This window comes from Melospiza georgiana, chromosome 1, assembly GCF_028018845.1.
Source record: "Melospiza georgiana isolate bMelGeo1 chromosome 1, bMelGeo1.pri, whole genome shotgun sequence".
Classification (NCBI taxonomy): domain Eukaryota; kingdom Metazoa; phylum Chordata; class Aves; order Passeriformes; family Passerellidae; genus Melospiza; species Melospiza georgiana.
The window spans coordinates 23,302,725-23,323,328 of NC_080430.1; the positions used below are offsets into that span (position 1 = coordinate 23,302,725).

A 20,604-nucleotide genomic window follows, 5' to 3' on the forward strand; every position below is an offset into this window, starting at 1 on the left:
CTTGGTGCAAAGCAGCTATTTCCTCCCTTATTTTTCATGTCCAGGGCCACCTACCATGCCTTAGGCTGGAAGTGTTGATAGTCCAGTGAATTCCTCAAGCCTTTTATATCTGATATGAGGTTTGGAAGGATAGTAATATTTTCTTATTTATTGATTATGGAGCAATCCATACACAATGCAGGTATTTTTGTGTATTCCCTGTTATACGTGTAATAATTTATAGCTGTTATGTGTATTAAGTTGATTGGCTTATTTTAAAATCCTGTTTCCTGTAAAGAAGTAGTAAAGCATAAATGAGGATCCCATACCTCTGTTCCTCATATTTATGGAATCTACTGGCAAAAATACCTTATCTGAAAGAGAGAAGTGTGGTTGCATTGCCCTACTTTTAAAAGCCAAATAGTTTTGGAAATAAAAGTTCTGAGTTTATCCCTCAGAAAATTTTGCCTTGAATGTAGTTTGTGGTGGGAGAAGCACAAAATCATGGCAGTAACTCCTGAAGGGGAAAGAATCACTTCAAGCATTGATGTACCTTAATGTTTACTTATATGATTACTTGTTTGAAAGAAATGACAATTAAAACTGCTTAATGACTTATGCAGTTGGCTAGACAGAGGTTTCTTTAAATGCGCAGTATATTCATACTGAGTTTCTTCTTCTTGATTACATTTTATAAATCATAATTGTCATTTTGACAATTATAAACATATGACAAAACAAGGTGTCACTTGTATTGTCTCTACATACATTTGAGGTCAGTACTTTTTTGAGGCTACAGTTTTGAGGCTGTGTTGGAAAAAGAGATAGTTTCCATAACTTTCTGGATCTTCACTGAGGTGACTAGGGTTGTTCTGTGTGTAAAAGAAGGGTTACTAAAAGAATAGTGCCCATCTGAAGAACCTATGACTTCTGGGGATAGAACAAATAAAATTGAGTGAAAAGTCTGGTCTTAGAGGTGACAGAATGTACTTAGAGGGAAAGTCTCGCTGTCCCAGAGGATCACCCAGGAGCATCCAAAAGATTCTGGAAATGAACCAGTGTTCTTTAGGATAAATATTGTGCTTTAACTGGAAAATGGTCCTAATTCTCATATGCAAAAAGAACTATGGAAATGAGAAGATGTGTTAGGCTTCTCCTGACTACCAGCAAGGAGCTACCAGGTGGTAGACACTGGTTTGCAAGTCTAACACCTTCTGATGCTAAATATTTGTACATATCCTTTGAGAAGTTAAAATTTATAAGCAGCAATTATGCTGTACAAAGGAAAATGATATTTAAAGGCTGAATTAGAATAAAAAAAACCAAACAAATCCATAATGTTCAGAAAGGTGATGTGGTCAAGCTGGTGTAATCTATGATCATTTTAATGCAGAGGAAGATTTCCAAAATAAGTTATGTTTCCGTTTTGCTTAGCAAATTGTTGCTTTTTGGCATGATAAGCTGCTACAGAATAAGTTGTACCCTTAGCTTGAGCACAGGAGCAGCTGGTCAGCACTCCTGCTGGCCAGGGGCAAAATCTGCTCTACTGTGGTAGCTTAACCTTACTGGTGGAGGGAAACCTGACACCACCAATGAGTTTGGGTCTTTAAGCTGGTTACAGCCAGTGCTCAGTGCTGATCTTTTAGAGCTGGTCCTTTTGGATTTTACAAAACAGATTCTCAGACTGCAGTTGGCTTGTCAATGGACCTGGCCTATCAATGGCAGAATATAAAACAAATGCTTAAATATTGTTTCTCTTCAGTGTTTTATAGGCAGGTTAGACAGTTTGGAAATGTGCACCCTGCAGCAGCAGCGTGAGCTTAGCTTTGCTGGCTTCAGCAGTGCACAGCAGCCATTTGGAGAGAATGCTTTGTTTCTGCCAAGGAAATATTGGTATCGGTGAGGGAGGAGTGATGAATTCAAGCCCTTGTCAGCTCTGGCAGGAGATGTGCTGCAGTTGCAGATGGGCAGGGTGAGCAGCCTCTGCTTTGGCATTTGTCTGCAGTGCTGAGGCTCTTCCTCAGGTGACAGCCTGTGCATCCACCAAGGTGTTTGGCTTCTGAGTGGGGAGCTGGTTGGTGCTCATCTTGGTTTTAGTCATTTGCAAGTTGGAAGGTGACTATTATAAGGTGATGATGGGGATTTTTATCCTATTCTAGATTCAGTCAGGTGGCCTGAAGGCTAAAGTGCCTCCCTTCAAAATCTAATTCCAAACTGTTACTGCTTCCAGCCAAGACAAAAGTAAGACAGACATACACATGAGGATTTTCCACTGGAAAAAGGAAACAAGCAGCATTCATGGCATTATTATCTGTAGTATGTTTATAGCTGTGTATTCCAAATATTTTAATCTGCTACAGGTGCCTTGTTAACCTGAAAGGAAGAGAAGTACTGCTTTGGAACTTTTGTCCATATCTCCTACCCCTGTTTTCTAGATCAGAGGGTTTCAAATGCTGAGAAATAATGATTACTGATTGCTGATTTATTTGCATCCATGATGATTAAGCTGCTGAAGCTGCTGTATTAACAGTGATTCCAATTTACATTATTTTAAAATGTCTTTTTTAGTAGCAAGCATTGCAAGAACATGGAGATGATAGTGGGAAGTATGTGGATACATGTCAGTGCATGAGAGTTGTTTTAAGGAAAAGAAACCAATTAGTTTTACAAGAAGACTAATTAAAAACTTTGTGCTGCAGCTGTTAATCTTTTCTCTCTCTGAAGGAGCAGACCAAAATTACATAATTGTCTTAATTTAAGCCCAAAAAAAGAATTATAATTTGGAAAAAAGGGGATTTTTCCTTCTCTCAAGGAAGTTATAACTTGGTGAAGTTCTAGTCTTGGAGAAATTGCTTTAGTGAGAAGAAAGGCAAACCCTTGTAATGCCTGGTTTGTGACAGTAGTGATGTCATTCATTAGAGTTGACCTGGTACATGATCATTTGGCCAGATGGCACAGTGCAGGAAACATACTTTAAATTTTTAATGTACAAAAGAAATCTTTCATCTAGTGTTACGATGGATCATTAAAAAAAAAAAGCCAAACTCCACAAGGTATAGTAACCCAGTATTTCTATAAACAATTGAAGAAAGTTGGATTTCAAGGCACAAAATGCCTCTGGGAAAATGGCAAAGAAATATTTGAGATGTTTTTAGAGATGCTTTGCTTTAGGAAGGAAAATCCTGATTTAGTGGTAATTTCTTTTTTCTTTTTTTTAAATATTAACTGTTTTAGGATAACAAGTTTTCAAACAAATTAATAATAGATGATTAAATTGTTAATATATGGAATATTAAATTGTTTTTATATGAACAGGTCAATTGACAGCAAATTAACACTGTCTATCCTTAAACATATGCAAATGTCATGGAAAAAGTAGATTTTAGATTACTTTGATTGTCTTAAAATTTAGGGAGTCTCTTGGGTCTGCTTGCATCACACTTCATAACTTTTCTCTGTAGCCTGAAAGCTGAAACTATTTCTTTGATTTCCAAGTAAAAAGTCAAGTCTCTTATGGGTGAAAACAGAAACTGAGGCCTCAAACACAACCCCTCACCAACAGTGTAATTTAAAAAATGTCATGTATTGAAATGAAAACCAGAAATGTACATGGCTGGAGTATCTAAAGGTGCTGTTCTGCTCATTTAGTTCTTTTGAACAAACCGTAGCACATTTTGATAGCTCAAGCAGCAAGTGGCAGTCTTTGGAGCTTGGCAGAGTCATACTTCACAGTAACAAAGAATTGAACTTCTGTGCTTTAGTGTGCCATTAGGCTGCAGTCTCACGTTTCAGTGCCTGGGAATTGATTTACTGATTTGATTTTCTGAGACATATGGTGATAATAATAATAACACTGTATAAGCATTATTTAAAAATACCATAATATACCAGTATTGAATCTTTGGAAAGCCACCACCAGCCAGTGCACATACAAACTACCATCATTTATTTTAGTTTAGTCTCATCCAATTTTGAACAAATGGGAATCAATACTGCTTGTGAATATCTGTGGCTAGATTGGAGAGAGAAGTGGCATTGCTGCCAAGAACACATTGTACAAGAAAACATAAATGTATGAATTTATGTATGTCCCTCCTTGGCCTTCCTTTTCCAGGATCTTTCAGTACATTGTACAAAGATAGGCTTTTTATAGCTATTATTGTGATGTGGGTGTCCTCTATGTAAAATGCATGTGTTGTTTTTTATTTTAGCATAGAAATAGAAAGTGAATGCTTATAAAGTTCAGTGCCTTTTTTGATGCTGGCTAGTGCATGGGATAATATCAACTTTAAGCCTGTTAGAGTCAACAAATGATGTTTTTTCTTTTCAGATATGTGTCACAAAGATGTCTACACGGAACTGCCAGGGAATGGATTCAGTGATCAAACCTCTGGATACAATTCCTGAGGATAAAAAAGTTCGGGTACAGAGGACACAGAGTAGTTTTGATCCATTTGAGAAGCCAACTAATCAAGTGAAGAGGGTTCATTCAGAGAACAACGCCTGCATTAACTTCAAAACTTCATCTGCAGGGAAGGAATCGCCTAAAGTCAGGCGGCACTCCAGCCCCAGCTCTGTAAGTGCACAGTCCTGATACCCCTGCATGTGCTAAATGATGGAATTAGAGGCACCAGATAAATGTTTTCTTGCTTAAGAAGGGATTGTTTACATGGAAGCAACAAAGAAAAAGGTCAAAGCTGCTATTAAATGTGTTTTTCCATATATATTTGTGGTGTTATAAATGAAATAGGATCAGAAAATAGATCTTGAAAAAGAATATGATTGTGAAATTCCTTTCAGATGTTTTTTAGGGTGTCTTACAGGATTTCTAAGCATTTTCCTCTCCTTATCCTGGTATGTCATTACAGCTGCTATAATGTTTATGCAGCAAATTTGGCAGAGGATTGCTTATTTGTTAAGAGGAATTCTTTCCCATGAAGTTTAAGAAACCACATGAATTGTCTTTTTGATTTTTAGTTTTCAGTTTTAGAGAAACAGATCAGATTTGATGGATTTTGTTTACATTTTATAATTCTCTTTTTAAAATCAAGTCGTAAAAATAACATTCGTTTCTCTGTCAGAATCTCTGTGAGAGAGGGAAGAGAGAAAAATTACAGAGAAGGGTTTGGGAACACATCATAACAGTTTTATTCTCAAGTATCTTGAAAGAAACTAGATAAATAAAATGTCATGTCTTTAATGAGTAATGCCCAGAACTGATTTCCCCCAAAAGACCTTCAAAATTATTGAAAAACTATTTCTGTTACGCTTTGGGAAGAAAAATCCATAATAATGTGACCTTTGAGTTGAAAACTACAGATCTAAGTAGAATGGATGTAACACTTCAAATCTTATTCGGTGGGAAAAAATTTAAAAGGTTGATTTCCTCTTCCTTTTTCTTTTCTTTATTTTCTTTGTTTTGCTCTATCTTCTGGACATGTTATGTCCTCCCTACAGAAGTTTGACTGAAGTTTGTCAGACTTCTGACAGAAATGGCAGGAGATGAATTTTCTGTTGATGAGCTGTGTTTAACCCGTGTGGATTTAGCGGGTAAGATGTCACCCCTCCAGGGGACTGTCCTTTTTAGAAAAGGTTACATTTTAAAATGTAACCATCTGTAGCAAAAACAAATTTGCTTTTTTACCATCACTTGGCATTATATAGCTGCTGCCAAAGATGTCTCCAGTGTATTCCATCTGGGTCCATGACAGGGAATTCTTAACTATAAAACTTTTACAATCATTAGGAATGGAAGAATCTATTTGCATTGTGTTCACTTGTTTGTGATGCCTAATTAGTTTTTGGCATGACAACTATTAATTTAAATGATTTTTTTGGGACAATCTCAAGTATTTAGTGTTATTAACTTACTCCTTATCTCTGCTGCTCCTCTTAGAAGCTATTACTAATTTCTGTTAAAGTTTTTGACATTCTCCTGTTAACATTGAATGGCTTCAGCTGGTTTTTTTCCAGAATTTTGAAGCAGATATTTTTGAAACTGTGCTTTTGGTATTTTGTTCTTTTCCAGAGGGCTGGCACTCTACTGCATCCGTACAATCTCCCATGATCCTGGTGTTTTCTTATGTAAATGACATTAATGCTTCCTCTACTAATATGCTGCTGCTTAGAGCCCTAGCTAAACATATGCTTTTGGTAATCCTTGTCCACAGTGACTCACACAGACTTGCTGGATACAGGAGCTGCAAAGGAATTTCTTGAAATGCAATTCTTATTTCTCAACTTCCTGTAATTCTCTCTGATTTTTATAGCTCTGTTTGGTGGACTCAGTTCCTCCTTTTGCTTGGAGGCATTGTTAGTATTTAGTTGGTTTTTTTTTCGCTTTTTCTCACAAGGAAGAGCATGTGGAATGATGAAAGTGTTCATGCCAATGAAAAGGAAAGAGCAGTTCACAGCAAAAGGTGGTGTTAGCCCTCTGCTGATCAGGTCACACCTGGTCCTGCCTGGCAGACCTGAGTTCAGCCATCCAAGGCAGAGACAAGAGCAAGATGCTTTATTCCTATTCCCAGAACCTGAATACATGGCTTCAGGCAGTGGATGCCCTGATGCACATTTTATTGAGTGATACCCGTGTGGTTAGGCACAGAAATGTATCATTCTGTGGTTTTGAATTAACAAAGAGTTTATGGTTGTCTAGCAGATGCCCCTGCTACTTACTCTTCTGATCATTACATCTTTTTCTTCCAAGTCAGCTGCATACTCTCCCTTACTGAGTTCATACTTGGTTCTCTGGAAATTCTCTCTTGTATAGGTTATACCAGTCTGAACAAGCAGTTCAGTTTCTGTAAATATTCTTGAACATGTTATGCCCTTTGGGTCATATGGGCTACAGCTGTGGAGTTATTTTTCAGTTTTGGCTCTGCTTTCTGTAAGCTTTATTTTAAGATGTTCTGATAGAGATATGCTACCTTCAAATTTCTCTTTCTCTGTTTAGTAGAGGAACAGAATTAGAGTTAGACTTCCATTTTGTCTTGTCTTTTCATCATTTGAAGTCCTCTGTACAGAAGGTACATGGCCAATGCTTGCAGTTTCCATATCACTCACTGCTTCTGCTCAGGTAAAAGTCTTTTATTTGTCTCAGAAAAATAACATTTTTCAAGATGTGACCTGAAAGACCTTGTTTATAATGCCCTGGTGTGTCAGTTTCAGTTTTGATTAATCTCAGCAGCTTTATCACCTCTCTGACAGGTATCAGTTTCAGTGTTTGGTAAAGATTACAAAATACTCTGCAGGTGGTGTGTTGCCCATTTTGTGTAGTCCATACCTTTGAAATGCACTGCACTTTGTGATGAGAGAGATGAAACGCACACAGAGGTTTGGGGAAGCTGGAGCTCCATGATCCTCACACAGGTTGTCACTTGGAAAATAAATCTCTTGCTTTTGAACTTGAAGTATTTTTCTGCAGTTAATGTCACACATTGTTGCAACCTGGTAGAATTCCTGTTCTGTTAATTGGTGCAGTAGTGTACAGACAGAATTTAGAAATTTTTGTTTGTTTCTTCTTGTACAACAAGAATTTTTTTTAATTTTTACACTTAGAATCTTCCCACCTTCTCTGCTTACTATGAACATAAGAAAGCATCTATGGGAGTGATTTCCAAACTGCTTATGCTGATTGAAATTGTATGTTGCTATGCTATGTTGCTGAATTTTCCAGCAAAAGAGAATTATTTCTTTATCACAACAGAGTAGTGGATAACCTGGAGGTAGTGAAGTAGGCATTTTCCTACCTGTGCATTGCCTGTCAGCCACTGTTAGAAGGGAATTTGGCTTGACTAACCTTTTGTCTGGTCCATTCCATCACAATATATGTGTTGTATGTATATAAATAAAATATACATATAACTATAGCTGTGCATACTTATCCATCTCTCTGTCTTTATCTATTTTTGTAAAATTCTCATGCTGAGTCCTTTGTCTACTAAGGCAAGAAAATGCTTTTCTTTTCTCCTTAAATGAAAAAAAAGTTAATACTACATAATAAACTAGACAAAAATCACAACTGAAAAGCAAACATCTGCCACTCTGCCCCAAACAGCTGGTTTTAAAAGATGGCTTGACTCGAATTATCTGAGAATTTTATTTGAGATCCCTGCTCTTTAGACACGTGATCAAACTCTCCAGTGCAAGGTAAAGTTTTGGTGTATTGAGTTCACATTTTATACACTAAAATATTACTTTTGTACCCTATATAAATAGAATATTGCAAGCTGTATAAAGTAGCTATCTGCTCAAGATTTAGTTATGTAGTGATGCACATCAGTTTGTTCTCTTTGAATAGCTTAAGCTCCCTGGTGGTGAGTTTAAATATCATGCATAGGTATAGGTTCCTACCTGTCAGTTACTTTTTAAAAACAAAATCAAGCAAAATGCTAATATTCTACTAACTCAGATAAATGTAAAAACCCCAAACATTAAAATAAAAGTAATTTCAATAAGCAGTGCTTTACTGCACTGACTCTGTACTTTTTTTGGGAGAGCAGCCTTTCTTCTGTTTCTGTTACCTTTATTAATTTTCAGTTCTGATACATGCAACTTTCCTCCAAAAAGTACAAGCAAAAAAGCATGACTCCTATAATGATCCGACTGATCCTGTTAGCACATCTAAAATAAGTTGTGTAAGAAATCTAATTCTAAAATAGACACTAATGTCAGGATTTTCCCTGAAAGTTAGACGTCATTTCTGTCTACCAAAATAATCACTTGCTGTGCCAATCTTGCCTCTCTTCTTCTTCAGATGTAGGCAAGCTTCTCCAGTTAGGAACCTGTAAATTCCTAGGGGAGCTGCATCCTTCCTGGTTGATGTGTTTTATGGAGGTAGCATAATTTCAAAGCTTGGTGTAGAGAGTGGCGTGTTCTTACTGGCACAAAGGAAGCATTAATAAATCCTTAACCTAAAGGATACTCTCTAGATGAAAAGGCAGATGAAATGTGGCAGTTGAGCCAGCTCCTGTGCTCTAATAGCCTGGAGAGCAAGTGAAGAGCTCTAAAAACTGCACCCTTCACAGGGAGCTCTATGGTTGCTTCAGCCCAGGTTGCTCTTAATTTATGGCCGTGTGTTCAAGGGCTAGGAAGATGCAAGCAGCAGAATGGGATCAGAGAGTGGGAGAACTGAGGCTGAGGCTTGGTTTGAATGCTTGAACATCTTTGTATCCCTTGAACATTGCCCTAGAAAACAGTCCCACTTTCAAGATATGGTCAATTTGGCCTATTATTATAGGTAGGATACAACCTGCAATTAGTGTGGAAACTGCATCTGGTTTTGTGAAAGAAGGTTTACTCTCGTGACAAAGAGATGCTTAAAAAGTAATCATCTGTCATTCTTGTGATTTAATCTCAGTTGAGCTTCCTGGCCTGTATTTTTCTTTCAAGTTTTTCTAGCAATCAATTTATTTCTTTTCAGGTGTATAACAAAGCAGATATTCACTTTTGATTTTTCTTTAGTTTACAGAGGTACTGTGAAAATATTTTTCTCTTGGTGGTAGTTTTATATTGAAGTTTAATATCCCCCAGTTAAAAAAAAAAAAAAGAGAAAGGATCTATTTAAAACTTAGACTCAGGAGTGTGGCAGTTAAGTGTGACATTCACAAGCTGTTCTGCAGTTATGAAAAATGCATGAGAACATAACCCACACAGCTTCTATAGGAATAGTCAGGTGATTTTCAGTGTAATTTTCCATTAAAGCCTTCTTTATTACATAGATTTTGAAAAATTCTGAGAAAGTATTCACGTGGCAATGTAGTGCAGGGATTCACACTGCAAGACCTTGTTTTAAACCTATTATCTCTCCTACAGGCTGTATCAATGAAACAGCCATTTGAAACTATGTGGTCAGAAAACACAGTTTCTTCTCATTTCTTTTTTCCTTTGTTATTTTTAATACTCTCACGTCAGTTTGAACTACTAGCTTCTTCTATTTCTGTACTCAACATTTTGGCATACTCTCTCTATCTTTGTTACTATGATCTGTATTTCCTTAACCAGAGGGGAAAAAATATCTAATCTTGGTTACTGCAAGCCATGCTGCTGCTAAAAATGCTCACTTCTGTGCTCAGTGGGGCTCTTAGACTGATCTAGCACTGGGAAAAATGTAGGCTTATAATAAGAAAGCTGCCTAATGAAAACTATTTTCAAGGAAAGTGGAACGTGAAGGCAAAGAAGTAAAATTCCCAGTGAGTTTCCTGAGGGGAAAGATCTGCATTGCTCTGTGCTCCAGTTGCCTATGTCCTCTTGGGGATAACATGATCTACCACAACCTGTGCTGACTTTCACAGTGACTTGGGACTGTTCTTCAGAGGCATGAGGACCTTTACTGTCTTTTGTCTCAGTAATTAATTTAGCTTTCCCATTTGAGTTCTTTGAAAGATTTCTCCAGAGCATGCAAGTTCACTTTGCAGTGAGTTTTCCAGTTGTATCAATTTCTTGCTGCCTGGTTGTTTACTGCCTATTTAACTTTTTGCTTTTAGATAGTTCAGACCTGGTCACATATGCATCTAGGTGTTGGGGTTTTTTTCTCAGCTTTGTAAGTTGGGATTTTTGGTAGCAAATGAGGAGCTCTAACATGGAGCAACAAGCCTAAGTAGTCCCAATGATGTTTAGTACATAGAAGGGTTGCCAAGCACTGGAAAAGGCTTCTCAGGGAAGTGACTGAGTCACAATCCCTGGAGATATTTGAAAGATGTGTATAGATGTGGAGCTTGAGGACATATGGGGTGGGCTTGGCAGTGTTAGGATTAGAGTTGGACTTGAGTTGGACTAGAGTTTTTTAAAATTTTTTCAAAGCTAAATAATTCTGTGATTCTCTGATGGTGTTTTAGAGGGTTAAAAAGCAGTAAGAAGGAGCAAGAGGAATGGAAAAATAATAGCCATAGAAATATTGTAAGGTTACATCCTCAAAGAGAAGCTTTTTGTCTTGGGTGAAATACATGTGTTCAGCTGTAACCAGTACTCTTTTCCATTGAGAAATATTGTCTAGGTCAAAATGGGGGATTGTAAAATGTTATGTAAAATACAGGGAATTTCCTGTGAGTCTGCTGCTTGTGATATCTGTCAGTGGCTGATGCAAGCACATCTGATGTGCTCTGGATGTGTCTCACTCACCATGCATATTTCAGTCAACCACATCCCAGGCAGAGTAAGGGACTCCTGTGATTGAACAAACACAAATCTCTGTGTATATACATTGCCATGTATTTTACCAGAAGGAATAAAATACTTTAGAAGAAGAAATTGTACTTAAAAGTGGATTTTCTAGATTTGATTTTAATGTTAACATTTAATGAAAAAGCCACCAACCTTGCTGTAACAAATAATATTTTTAAACAGAAATGATTGTAAAGGATATCTGAATAATGAAATCCATATCTATGAAGCTGAAAAAATACCCATATGTATGAGGGACTGTAATAATAAAGGAAACTAGGGTGAAATGGTTATAGTTTTCAGCAGTCATGTGGAATTTCAAATTATTCAGATTCCTTCATTTAGATTCATTTAAGCTTAAAACTTAGGTTTTGAAAAGTTATGCATTTTTGCATTATTTCAGTCTTCAGCTCCTTTATAATCCAGAAATAAAAGGAAATATAAATAGTGTTGGAACTTCTTAATTTCATAGGCAATTTGTAATGAAAAGCTTGAATTAGTGTATGAGATTTCATTTTTAAAAAATGGAGAAAGTTTTGGGGAAATGGTAAAGCTGTCCCTTCATTGTCTAAAATAATTGCAATATGGATGAGTGTTTTGACATTTCATTAAGAAGTATCTCACAAATTGAATAAATTCTGAGGCAAATTAATATATCTAATAATATAAAAAATATTTTTTAAAAATAAATTTTCATGAAGTGCTTTTCTCCACCACATGCCTTTAAAAATTGTAAGCCTTTAAAGATTACAAATGCAAGGAAAAATAATGTCCATTTTCACAAAGGCAGCTCTCACAGTGAAGAACTGGGCAATCCAGTGTGATGGTGCCATGGGAGCAGAGCTGCTGTAGGCTGGGCAGGGAAGGTGTCAGCCAGGGGTTGGCAATCCCAATCCAGGCAACACCAGCTTTTGGGTTTGCCTGTACTTGGTGAGGATGCAGCACTTCCAGGAGGAGAAGGAGTCAGATGTTATGACTTCTAGTCTGTGCTTCTGGCAGCTGGACTATGGAGAAATGAGCTTGAGGTTGTAGGAATAATTATTGTTGATGATTTACTGTGTGGTAATGGATTAAAGACATCCTGTTTCCTATCAAGATCTTAGGGCTTTACAAGTTGTTGTGACCTTTAGATTATGGTTCCCAGAGGTAGGGAATAAAAGCAAATCTCAGTGTGAAAATAAGAATGGATGTGAAACACATGTATGCACGCTGTCCTCTCTCTGTCTCGTTATGAGGAAGCCAACAGTGAACTATTCACTGTTAACTAGGGCAGCATTTCCACTCCAAACAAAGCTACTCACTGTGTGTTCACTGCAGCCTGCAATCTGGGAAATACTTTGCACTCCCTCTTCATTATATGCAAGACATTTAAACATCTAACCACTTCTTTTCTGAAGTTTTTTAATGTTGCATTAGTCCATAATTGGATAGCTAAATGGGAAGTCTACTTGAATAAATATTTTAGTCACCTCTATTAGTGACATCTGTAATAAAACTGTGATTTAAAAAATCCTAATTTTTTTATAACCATGCAAAATGCCTTTTTAAGGACAGATTGGAAACCGAGAATATTACTGCCTTATCTATAATGAAGGGTTCAAAATAATGTAGTAGAAAAAAGATCTGAGTGTTTCCTTATGACAAATTTGTGTAAGTCTATTAATACTTAGGAATTGGATAGCAAAATAATAATGGGTTGTTCTTTGTATTGGAGAGAGGTGAAAGGGCTCAATTTTGCAAACGTGTATGTAGGCCCTTATGCCATTGAATAGGAAGCTGGAATATTGATATCAAAAAAGGTGTATATTTGTCAAAGTGCCAGAATTTTTTGCATAGGACAAGTGAAGAATAGTTGAATAAAGAGAATGTTTGCTTTTTCTGGCTAATGGTTGATAGTAGTGGCCAATTATGAGGCACCATGTCAGCTTACCTGGGATGCCTCTGCCTGTTTAAATAAAGCAATTTTTAAGGTGAGTTGATTTAAAACTTTCAACCATGGCTTAGCAAGAATTTACACACAGATGTACACTGTACTGTAATGCTTGTTTCCTTTCAAAATACAGATACATAGATACTTTTTGTAAATCAGACATAGGGTACCATGTGTACAGCTGCACGTGGCTCATCCCAGCTGAATTCAACCTCAGCCATGCTGGGTTTGTTTGTCTGTTTTCCTCTGTGGCATTTAGCAAGAGTATTATCAAATCAGCCACTGTGTGTGAATTGAGTATAGTGCTGACTCTCCCAACTTTCTTTCTCTATGATCTTTTGGTTGGTTTAGGACAGGAAGAATATCTGAGCACTGCAGACTAGAACATATGTAGGTGTGTTAAGGGCAGCTGCAAGTCAGTTTTTTGCAGTGTCCATCAGGTCTTGGAGAAAAAATAAAATTCTGTTTCCTTCCAGACAACTGGAAAGTGGGGAAATGTGGGAAAACGGAATGCACTTCAAAACAGTCAAACATTTTCTCAGAATTTCAGAATGGAAAGTTTTAATGTCAGGTGAATTTCTGTTTTTGCAGAATTGATTTGTTCTCTGTTAGGACTGTGCAAAGGGGGGGCAAGTATCAGTCTATCACAAAGGCCAGCTGAGCAGCCTGGCCCTTTGAGCAAGGATCATTCCTTAACTTGGCTCAGTTTTAGACTCCTCACTTAGGCTGCAAATATTAAGGATACAGGACTTTTATCAACTATATAAAGTGTACATTAAACTGTGATATGTTTATATCCACATCTGAAGACTCTAACCATAATTCAGAAGATGATGTCATTAAAGATGCTTTCCTGTAGCATTTTGACCACTCTGAACAATGAGTGATTTAATGGGACACTGACTGCTTAGAGCAATGTTTTTGGATGGGCTTTAGTCTAAAAAAGTATGAAAGGAAAAAATTATTAAACAGCTTTACTAGTCTGATTTTGTGGGGCAGATTAAGGGTGCTGTTTAGATCTCTAAACATAGACAAGATGCTTCAGTTGTTAATGGTCTATTTTCCTCTATGAAATGATATGTGTGAAAAATAAAACAGAGCCATCTCTTAAGAATAAAATTTTTTTTGATAGATCCAGTGATGTAACTGTCTGGTTGATATTTGCAACTACCATCTGGGTTGTTGAACAAATAATAATGATTTTTTCCTTATTAATTTTTTTTGTTAGTTACTGCAAACCAGTATGTCTTTGAGCCTTGGTAATGATATTTGGTCTCTAAAGGTTGAGTCAAAGCAGTTTTAATGTTATGGGTGCAATGCTGAAAGATCATCTTTTTTTTGTTTTGTTTAGCCTACAAGCCCTAAGTTTGGAAAAGCAGACTCATATGAAAAACTGGAAAAACTAGGGGAAGGGTCCTATGCCACAGTATACAAAGGAAAAAGCAAGTAAGTGGTGTTTTCTTTTCTTTTAATTTTGTGAGTAAATAAAGATAAGCAGAAAGTATCAAGTGATGTTGCTGAACATGTACATAGATCTCTGTGAATCCAAGTGCTGCTGACTGCCATGTGCTCCAGTGGAAGGGGCTGAGACCATCGTCCACAGGTAGCACATTGCATACACCAGAGCAAGATGAGGTTCTTGTAAATCTGATGTTTTGGTTGCACTTCAATGTTGTGCTACTTCTTTGGTGTCCATACCAAATTCATTCCTAGGGGTAAAAGCAAAATATGATGTCAGGTAGGGTTTTATGATGGCCTGAGAACAATGCTGAATATATGTGATAAGTTGTTCATTTGTGTTTATCATTATTAAAAAACTTAAATAAAACAGCATGAAGGGAATGAATGGAATTTTGGGCTACTCTAGGTTTAGTTTGTTTACAATGGTTTATTTACAATTGTTGCAACTACTCTACCTCAAAATCTACTTTATACATGTCACATATTTTTTCAGCCACTTTAATGTTATTTGTTGTAGCTTTTTTATCCCCAAATGCCCTAAGCGCTTTTCTATTGCATAAAATAACTCAGTAAGCACACTTAAAATATACTTCTTCAGCCAGTGCTTCCATTCAGAGCTATCCATTGTGAAGCAGAGTGCCTTGTGCCATTTGACATATTTAATGAAATTTTCATAATCAAATTTCCAATAATAGTAAAGAAGTTGTAAAACAGGGATTTGGTACATGTGATATCTTTATTTTAAAACTTTGGTTAGTCAATAATACATGAGACAACACTGCCATTCCAGCAGAGAATACCATGATGGTCATGGGACAGAATAACTATGTAAAAAAAGAAAATATGTCTGAACATTTTCCAGGTTCATTAACTTGGTTAGGTATTGAAAATGATCTTTTTTAACTGAATATTTGTAATAAATTAAAATGAGGGTTCCCTCATCTGTCAATAGCTTGCTTAGGTATTGACAAGCATAATAACAGCCGATAGTAATAAAAACATGTTCTAAATGTAGAAGAAATATTCACACTTATGCCATGCCACTGCAGGTATTGTCTTTCACTGGCAGCCTTCTTCAAGGAAAGGCTATTACTTTGTCTTGCTAATGGCTCAGTTATGCATTACCATAAGTTCCAGACATTATACATGTGTAAGCTTTTTATTGGGGTCTATGTAATATGAGAAAACAGTATAGATTTCAGGTTGTGCCTAATTACTAAAATCCTTGAGTAAAATCACAGTGAGTATCTGATGACAGTCAGTCCATATGTCTCAGCTTTCAGTAAGACTGAACTAAGGCAACAGAGCCACTGGATGTCCCATCAGTCAGTGGAACAGACTGAAATTTAAAAACAAAAACAAAAGCAAAACCCTTCCCTGAAGCTATTGCATTAATAGTGAACATGTTATGAAATGTAGATTGGTTAGAAATACTCATTTTAGTAGAGTTGCCTGCAAATCTGAAAGATATACTTCAATGATTTTAATGGTACTTGAATAACAAGTTGGAATTACTGGGCACACTGCATTCTCTATTGCAAACAGCTTGTTCTGAATAAGTAGTGAGAGTTATAACAATTATGTATGACTTTGTCCTGTTGCCTTGTAACATCTTCTGCAAGGTCTTTAAAATGTGTTCTGACAAAACCACATTTTGACGAAAAGTATGTGCAACCAGAGTGTGAATGAGAATTCATATGCAGACAGTATTTCTACTGTTATAGTAGTATTCTGTCACCTGTTTGAATTTGACATTTTTTTTCCCCTGCTGAGAGTTGAATAATTTCCATATTATCCAGCACAATTGAGATTGGACACCTCCAGTCCAGGCTTCTGTTTCTTGAACTGTAGAGATAATTGAATTACTTCATGGCAGGAAGAGGTTGTACTTTAAGAACTTGGGAAACACTACAGGTGTTATCTGCTATTTCAAAAGGACTTGTTTGTTGAGGTAATGTAGCCCTGTTACCTCTCTGTCCCCTGAGAAGGTGAGGAATCTCTGACCCATGTGGTGTCCCCACAGAAGGAGGAGCATCACTGCTGTGATGGACTCTTGGGGAATGTAGGTGAGGAGGTGTGGGGTGAATGCATTAATGCATTGGCTCTGGCCCATCCCTGCAGTGTTTCAAAGATGTGGCACTTAGGGACATGTTTTAGTGGTGGGCCTGGCAGTGCTGGGTTAGTGGTTGGACTCAGAGGTCTTTTTCAGCCTGAACAATTCCGTGGTTACATGGCTGAGACCTGGACCTGGCTGCTGCTTTTCAAGCAGCTTTACTCTGATTGTTTATAGCTTTATTTTAAAATGATACAGGAATGGATAGAGATTTTTTTTTTTTCCTAGGCTCTGATTTGGGTATGTAGGGTGAGACCGTAGTATGTATCACTGTTCCTCTGCCTACAGACTCAGTGGGAATACAAATGAGCCAAAGAGGTCTGTTTATTTTGGTATGTGCCCAGTTTGACTGCTGAAGGATTAAGTTCTCATGACACAATGCAAAATGCACACACATGATGGAAAAGCTGGAGCTGGTAACAAACAACAAGTGGATTTTGCTCAAAATGTTTGAGAATCCCTAACAACCAACTTTAGTGCTTGGTTTCTTTGTTTTGCCAAAATGTTTCTGAGATATTTCTTTAACTGTAGTTAAAGTTGGAACATTTAAGATTGTATTGAGCTATTTTAAATGATGCTTTATACTCAGAATTATTTTGCTCAGTGTTTGTCACCAGCTGCATGTGGCAATTGTTTGAGTTTGGGGTTTTTTATGCATTTCCTGAGATACATTTCAGCTTTTAAAATGATTTCCCCTGCTGATCATAATGATGGAATAAAACATTCTTAATCTTAGCATGCTATTCAGAGAGTCTAAAAGATGTATATCTGCCTGAACAGACACAAAATCAGCCATTCCTTTCCTAAGATTTAAAGTAATATGTACAGTAACTTGCTTTCAGAGCAACCCTGGCTTTTTGCATCTTGGAGCAGGATAAATGGTACCAAGCCCTTGTCTTCCTATAAAACCCATTGCTTTTCTATCTTTTTGAGCATCTGTGGTTGTATTCCAGGAAAGTGAAATGAAATGGGCTAATTCCTTTTACTGGATGATGGATTTCTTTCTGGAGTCAGATAAAAATGAATCCCTGGGGTGAAGAAGCAGCAGAGTGAAGAGGACTGTGTTATTGAGGGAAGTGAAGCAATATTCTCTTAGGCTGGGCTTTTTGTTTATAGGAGAAACAGCCAAGCAGTCATTTTTTTCTGGCTGACAGTTGCATCAATAGGTAAATCTATTTGATTTCATGTGTTGCACATCAGACGTGTGTAATGAAACTCATCTTGGCATGTTCATTTTCTGCTTCCATTCAGGCTAGGTTCTCATATTTTACTTGTATAAGAGGCTACTTACTGCATGAAATTCAGGTGACTTTGAGGGGATTTATTTTATTGTAAAATTTTGGAGAAGTGGGCAGAGTAATTTACTGATAACACTGTAAAAAATGATGCAAGTTCCATTGACTCTGTATTTGATTAACACCTTGGATGTTCGCCATACAGTAGATGCAAAGCACTGGGTGGCCTTTGAATTCCTGTGTCATTTCACTGTATGGTTGAGCTGAGCAAGTGCTGCCTGTCTGTGTATTGACATGTGTGTCTTCCTGCTGCTTCTTGAGCTTGTTTATAAATTTACCTGAACATACAGCAGTGGGATCTGGCTTGATCTGTGCCACATAAGTGTTGATGTGAGTTGAGAGTCTGGAGATGAAGCTGGTGACAGCACAAGGGAGCTGCTGCCAACCAGAGTCCCTTGCAAAGCAGTGTGGAGGCCTTGCATTCCCCCACTGGGAGCTCTGCATATTGCACTTAAGGGAAAAACCTGTGCTTTTGGCAGTTTTCTGTGTTGGCGTGCTTTCCAGCCTCTCCCACTGTGTTCAGTTGCCCTTCAAGGCAAAGAATTTAAAAAGATTGCCTCAGTTAAAGAGATGTGATCTGTGACTGCTGCTAGCACAGCATGTGTCTGTGTTTTGAGAGGCATGCCAGTGGTATCTGAACTGTGATCTTGATCTGCCTCTTGACTGTCCATGTGATTTTTCACTGTACCTTTACCTTTTTGGGCACCTTTACTGAATTGCATGTGCTCATAGTATTGCAAAAATGTGTAGAATTTGTTAAAAGCCACATCAAGACATTTTTGCCTATTTTCCCTATTGTAAAATTACATAATTTCAACTTACCCTTAATAGAACACTTGTTTTAATGAATTCTGATCCCTATCCTTTTTAACTATTAATAAGAGAGATCAGCAGAGCACAGAGCAGAGCACAGTAGAAGCTGGTGCTGTCAACAGGAGCTCAAAGGCTGCTGATATAGGGCAGTCCTTCCATCCAGGCACCTCTCCCATTTCAGTTCAAAATCTGAATTTTTGTTTTCAAGGTGACTACAGCTTGTATCCAAAGATGAAATGTATTTTTTCAGAGAGCCCAGACATTTGATATTTATGTCCATCAAAGGCAGTACCTTTTACTATTCACCTTAAAAGTCAATAGGGCGTTCATGGTGCAAAGTGGAGAGTGATCATGCTCAGCCAGGCATCGTGCTCTGTACTGGCCTTGTTTCCCTTCTGTGTTATTCTGGAGGCAGCAGGGAATCTCTGAATAATCGGGGGGCACTGCCACTGTCTGTTACTGGCATGATGTACTGCAGTGTGTGCTAGGAATATAGCTGACCATGATGTTTCATAAATATGTCTGTGGATGGCTGCTCACAAGAAAAAGGATGGCATGTGTATTTTGATTCTTATGTTTATGATGCTGAAACCTTCACTGAGGATGGCTGACAGGACTAATTGCTGTTCTGACTTTTGCTTTTGAAGTTGCAATTTTTTTTGCAAATAATTTTTTTACTTGTCATGAGATCTCTTTGACTCTGATTATCTTTTATGCTCAATCTGCTGCAAGTGCCATAAGCTTGCAATGGTCAAGCTGCCATTTTTCAGTCATTCCCCAAGCTTTACTCTATGCCCACGTGAGGTGTTGTGTTCACAGGCTCCCTGATAAGTTTCATGTTCAGCAGTCCAGTTCACAGGAAAGTTTTTATTCATGTTATGGCCAATTTATTTAGACTGATATTTCAAAATTACTCTGATTCTTATTGCCTTAATGACCTAAACTTTCCTAACCTTTTCTTTATTTCTTGAAAATTGTGTGAAATTAATGTCCTACAAATGAAATCCTCTTTTCATCTGAGGATAACAGATGGCTGGAAAAGGAATACATATTCATGGGTTACAAAAAGGCACTTTATGGTTACCAACTAGTCTTTCTTTCCCCCCCCCGCCCTCATTTTTTAACTTATTTCCTTAACTGATTTTTGTAGGCAAGTTATGACATGGGATTATAAAAAGTTTTAAAGAAATCTCTAGCATTCTAAATCTTTAATAAAAGTAGGGACTTAAAGTTGAATTAGAAAACCAATGACAACTAGATGTTCAACTAAAATGCTAAACGGTGGAAAAATTATTAAAGTAGAGGAAGTGCTAAAATAAATTACTAGGATTCTAACCAGAAGATGAATCATTGACTGTATTGATCACTTACTGAGTGAATTTTTCAGCATTTAAAATAAAGATTGGGAAATTTTTTCTTCATAGTTGAAAATACAAAAATAACATCACACTGTATGTGCTGTGCTTCAACCTGAATGCAGTTTAAGGAGGGGACTTAGTATTATTACCTCTCATAGCAGGGGACAAAACTGAAGAAAGTAAGTCTATTATATTACTTACCCAGGACTGCCCTGGAAAACTTGGTAGACAAACTAGGACAGAATACAGTTACTGTACGTACATGTGCAGAGTTACTGGACAGTGCCTTATTGGCCATGTATGCATGACTGGAAGGGTAGGGAGAATACTGAATTAATTTGCCAGCTGCCATTGTGCACTATTGCATTTTCCAGTTTGCTGATCAGTGGCATCTCTCAGCAGATCCCCTGTGACTGTCACTGTGCACAGTGGTAAGAGGCGCTTGTTGATAAGGGATAGCTCTGTTTGTCTTACACATCTCTTTCTGCGAGCCCC

The 20,604-nt window shown here is 37.3% G+C and overlaps 1 protein-coding gene across 6 annotated transcripts in view; it reads left to right on the forward strand.

Moving 5' to 3' along the window:
* CDK14 (cyclin dependent kinase 14) overlaps positions 1 to 20,604 on the forward strand; it is a 351,806-nt gene that overhangs the window by 80,481 nt on the left and 250,721 nt on the right. For all 6 annotated transcript variants that reach the window (XM_058021900.1, XM_058021892.1, XM_058021917.1 and 3 more), the window contains 2 exons: positions 4,310 to 4,555; positions 14,421 to 14,515. In XM_058021900.1, coding sequence (XP_057877883.1) covers positions 4,310 to 4,555; positions 14,421 to 14,515 — 341 coding nt within the window. The remainder of the gene's footprint in view (positions 1 to 4,309; positions 4,556 to 14,420; positions 14,516 to 20,604) is intronic.